We start from the raw sequence: 4,945 nt of genomic DNA, 5'->3' as shown, positions 1-4,945 counted from the left end.
AGCCCTCACATAAGATTGTGATTTTTTTTCTCAATTATCTTCTTCTGCGTACTGTGAAATACCTCTATGTGAAAACAAATAAAATAATTTTTGAATTTATGGCACTAACTTTTGCATCATGAAATCTTTAAATTTTATGAACAAAATCAAAGTTGCAAATGAAAGTGAAAACTTACAATTCCAGATTCTTGAATTGTTACAATCAAACACTCCTCTCCAAACATCAGGAATATCCAACACTCGCAGATACTACAAGGAAAGATGCTTCCTCCTGGCCCTAGGCAACCTGAGAACCGGCCCAAATTTTTTAATTGAATTATAAGACATCAAATTATTAAGACTTGATTGTTAGAAGAGAAAGAGGTGCATCATGCTTAGAGAAAATGACCAAGGAAAAGAAAGTCATTCCTCCCAAGAGAGGCTTCCAAAGTCCAAACGCTAATTTATCTTTGTGCATGGCCATATAGACTGCACCGCACAAGATTCAAGCCTAAGGATAACAAGCATAATGTACAAAAATTTGCAATGTATGTTTGTCAAAATATACAAGCAAATTAACAACCAGCTAATCAGGCTTTGAGTCCTATTGACCCTTGTATGTGCCTTCGGATCTAGCATCATACTGTTTAGTATAAACACGGTGCCTTCTTTCTCTTGCATAGATTACCCAGAAGATCAATGACAGCATCACAGCAGCCGATACAATTACTAATCCAATGTAGATCCATTGACTATAGCGCTGCAGACCAGGACAATAATTATGACTGATATCAGTGAATGTATCGCGCACGAAAGTGCAGTCTTGTAAATTAGCCAGGAATGGACCATAGTGATACAAAGCATAAGTGACATTCACTGAAGCTGACATCTGAGTATAAAATTGAGGGGTCAGCCGCCCACGTGTAGTACATATCCCAGAGGATGAAACCTGACAGGTATAGTTCTTCCAAACCTGTTTGAAACAAATATAGACAGTCATGAGTTTCTTTTAATTTATTTCTTTACATTTAGGGGAAATTTCAATTAAGGCATGCACACTACATGCATGTGCACTATCATCTGATGCATACCTACCTATGTATGGACAAGCAATTTCCACTTATATTTGGAAAGGCTATTGTTAATTACCTCTGAGGAATTGTCCAAGCCAACTTCACCAGAAGCACACTGCCGCTCGGTGAGATCAGAATGAAATGGGTTGCAGAGAACTGGCACCAATGGACCAGATTGATTGTAATATAAAGGTGCCAATGCTGGCAGGAAATTTTTGTTGGCAGCATTATTGATGACACCATTCACGACATTTACAAGTTGGTAACTCACATTCTTGGTTCGTAACAAGGTCTCTTGGGCTGTTGCATTGTCCACACATGGCAGAATGTCATCTAATGCCGTATGGGCAGTGGGATTCTGGACCCATTCATCCATGGCAACACATGCATCTCCAACCACACTGTGAAGCATGAGAGACAATTTTAATTTAGCGAGTATATCATATTAAAGAAGTGTATAACAACCGTTTTTTTTTATTTTTTATATTTTATTTTGTGTGGCCAAATATGACAATAGTCTTGAGCACATACATCAACCTAGAGATTGTAACATCAACCTAGAGATTAAATCTTACGCTAAGTCACCATTAAAATGTTCATAAATCAAAATAAGTCAGAAATTTGACAATATGAGGCACATAACAAAGATATGCATCAACATTCAAGTGTGAATGAGCAAATCAGAGTGAGTTCAAGAAAGATGTCGAGAAAGTGACATTTGATTTGAGAGAAATGTTATTGAATGATCAGTGCATTGGGTTCCCATCATTCTTTATCAATCATATATTAATAGGTTAACAACAGGAAAACCTTTGAGCCCCAGAAAGAGGAAAAGCACGAAGAAAGACAGCAAAGAACTTATCTTTTAAACCAATCCTAGAAGAACTTGAGATATGAAGAAAGAAATCTAAAATTTTACCAAGAGAGAGTAATCAAGTAAACAGGGATGGGAAGAAAGTCAAAGCATTAATATAGAATGGAAAATTGAAATGTAACTCTAGAAATTTGTGGATAGACTTGGAGTAGGTAAAGTTTTTATCAACTTCTAGCATTAAAATGGGAGTGAGAAAGATTTTCTCTAATCAGCAGGTTTGTAGCACTTCTATCAGTATATAACTAAGTAGAGATATATGACTAAGGTATCGTATGAGATTCAAGAGAGTGCCTGATATAAATTTGGTCACATCCAAGATAATGCTCTAGTAAATACTTAGCGATGAATATTATGCCAATAATGGGGCTAAAAGAAGTAGACACACAAAAGAAAAGTGCTATTAAAGGAAGAAATTTCAGCCAAAAACCATAGAAAAGTAGCCTGTTTGTTTCTACTCATAGTTATATCTTAAAGCTGATTTCTTACGAGTCATTTAGATTAAACAACTGCAGACACATATCTTGCACGAGTTAGTCTGATTCCCGGGTATTTTATACATAGCCTTTTTTATGAAAGGTGACATATGGCTTAAAGTTGATAGCTGATTTGAACAATAAACAAGTATGCTAGAATAAAAGTAGAACCTTAAGCATGAGTAAACATAAGTGAAATTACTTAGAATTAGACAGATGCAATTTAAGTTGTTAAAGCTCTTGAAAGGTAAAAACTAAAAACATGAGATTACAGAGAAACATGGGAAATTGAGTAGAACATACTTGTGGAGGAGATGAAATACTCCACACAAAATAAATGTGCCAGCAACAAGAATCCACCCAAAGATCACCAGCCTGCATTCATTAATTACAGAAGTGTTTGATAAGGGAAGTGCAATAAAGTAACATAGGTTCACTTCAAGAGTTACACCATTTATTATGAAGCGTACAACTGAAAATACGTTAATGATACTTCACTTACGTGTACACCAGGCACTGCAATCCAAGAATGGAGAATACTGCAGCCAGTTATCACAATAATAGCATAAAGTTTAGATGATGTTATAATACTCTAATTACTAAGAATCTAGGATCAATGATCAGAACTACATTTTAACTTACAGAATCCAAGAAATGCCAAAAAGAGCATCACAGCAGCAACAACGATAAGAGCCAATCTCCTGCAACATTTAGCATGACATCAGTTTTGATGATCAATACTCCATGATTATTCTCATTTCAAGATTCTAAAAGTTTCAACTTACATGCCGTCCAAGCCATGTTGAATGTCGTCTTTATTATCGCCTGTTTGACTGGAAAGAGTTGAAGCAGAAGAGTTGATCTTCTTTTCAATATCATCAATGTCTTTTTGAACATCTGCTGACAGAAAAACTGAATCCACGCTAATTTTTTTAGCTGCAGAAAGATAATCTGAGACATTCCTGAGGTTTTCAGCAGTAACATCTGCCTTATGAACAGCATAATCCAGTGTGTTTGTTGTACTGCTATGAAATTTTCCCTGACCGGTATAGAGCACAACACACCCTACACTGTAATATGAAGTTAAATATTGAGTGAGTAATCGTATGGTTATTTAAAACAAACATATCTTGAAAGTTTAGAAAGAGAGAGAGGGAGTAGAGTTACATTGCAGCAATGGTGAAGAGTATGAGGAAAATAAGAGATAGTGCATAAGCTGTCCGAGAGTAGCCATAAGAATCTAGTTGACAACAACAATGACGGATACATATGATGAACAAGCATAGTAAAAATATCGCAAACCAGATTGCAGCAATTGCAAAGAAAATAGCTGCTGTAAAACCTGCAGACTGCAACATAAGCCATAGAAAAATGATATTAAATACAAAATAAAAAAAGAAAGAATCTACTTTATAAGTTAGACATATGAAAACTTGGAAACAGAGTATGAGATAGTAAGGAGAGTTTTAAGTTGAAGTACAAGTGACTGCCAAAATAATTCAATTCAAAAGAAGATTTCTTAATTGAGATTACAATATCAAAAGTGAGACAACAGAAATAAATAAAAGATGAGGGAAGAACCTAGGAAATAACAGGATTGCATGACTCAATGGGCTAGAATTAATCATTCTCAAACATCAAGACCAATTACAAAGACATAAAAGTATAGAGACTTCTATGAAAAATCATAACATACAAACAAGAAAATCAGCAAAAAACCGTAGAAATTCAGGCCCTCTATACAGCAACAAAAGTTTTATTCATTCCATTTTCTGAAAAAAAAAAGAAAGAAAGAAAGAAAAAAACCCATTAAGTAACCAAACACATGCAACCAGCCAACAAGTACATAGAAAATTGATAACTCCTGGCTAAACATCTCAATTTTCCAAAAAGTGCCAAAATGACATAAAAAGTGAAAATAAATAAAAAAAACTATACAGTAAGAAAGAAAAAAAAATGATATTAAAAAGTGAAGAAGAGAAGAAACTGACAGCCCAATAGTGTTCATTTCTGATATTCCAGCCACCAGTGTACTTCTTAAAATGATCAAGAGGGTCCCTCCTGTGGGTTCTCTTTTCAGCCAAAATCAAAGACGAGTTATCTCCTTCACTTCCCTCTGCAAGGTTACTCCTTTCTATCTTCCTCCATGGTAGCACTTCAATGTGCTCTCTCTCCCCAAAGACAAAAATTTTATAATACCCTATCAAATAGAATTAACAAAAAAAAAAAAAAAAAAGAAAGAGTCAAAACCAACAAAACCCTAGAAATAAAAGCCAAAAATTCGCTTTAAAAAAATGAATACCTGGGATGTGTGAAGTTTGGACATTTGAGGCTTCAGAAACTACTTCATGTTTGAAAAGAAACAAAGAGAAAAGGAAAAGAAGAAACAATGCATAAGGATTTGATCTTAAACATAACATTATGTTTTTTGCTTTTGTTTGTTTTTCTTCCCTGTTTCTCTGTTCTCTCTTCTTCCGGAAGCAGAGGAGAAGATAGAGAGAGAATTGCAACATTAAGAGGTTGATGAAATTTATTAAAGCATTGCT

The 4,945-nt window shown here is 34.8% G+C and overlaps 1 protein-coding gene across 1 annotated transcript; it reads right to left on the bottom strand.

The window, feature by feature from the left end:
* Positions 1-345: 345 nt before the first annotated feature.
* Positions 346-4,945, bottom strand: LOC111299011 (uncharacterized). The gene is made up of 9 exons (XM_022893852.2): positions 4,702-4,945; positions 4,391-4,599; positions 3,567-3,748; positions 3,185-3,469; positions 3,042-3,100; positions 2,902-2,938; positions 2,703-2,774; positions 1,129-1,453; positions 346-952 (listed from the first exon to the last, which is right to left on the bottom strand). The coding sequence occupies exons 1-9, from the start codon at positions 4,910-4,912 to the stop codon at positions 584-586; spliced, it is 1,749 nt and encodes a 582-aa protein (XP_022749587.2). The 5' UTR covers positions 4,913-4,945; the 3' UTR covers positions 346-583.

Source organism: Durio zibethinus, chromosome 18, assembly GCF_047325235.1.
Source record: "Durio zibethinus cultivar Kanyao isolate XHJ-2024 chromosome 18, ASM4732523v1, whole genome shotgun sequence".
NCBI classification, from domain to species: domain Eukaryota; kingdom Viridiplantae; phylum Streptophyta; class Magnoliopsida; order Malvales; family Malvaceae; genus Durio; species Durio zibethinus.
This window is presented reverse-complemented; position numbering and strand designations above follow the sequence as displayed.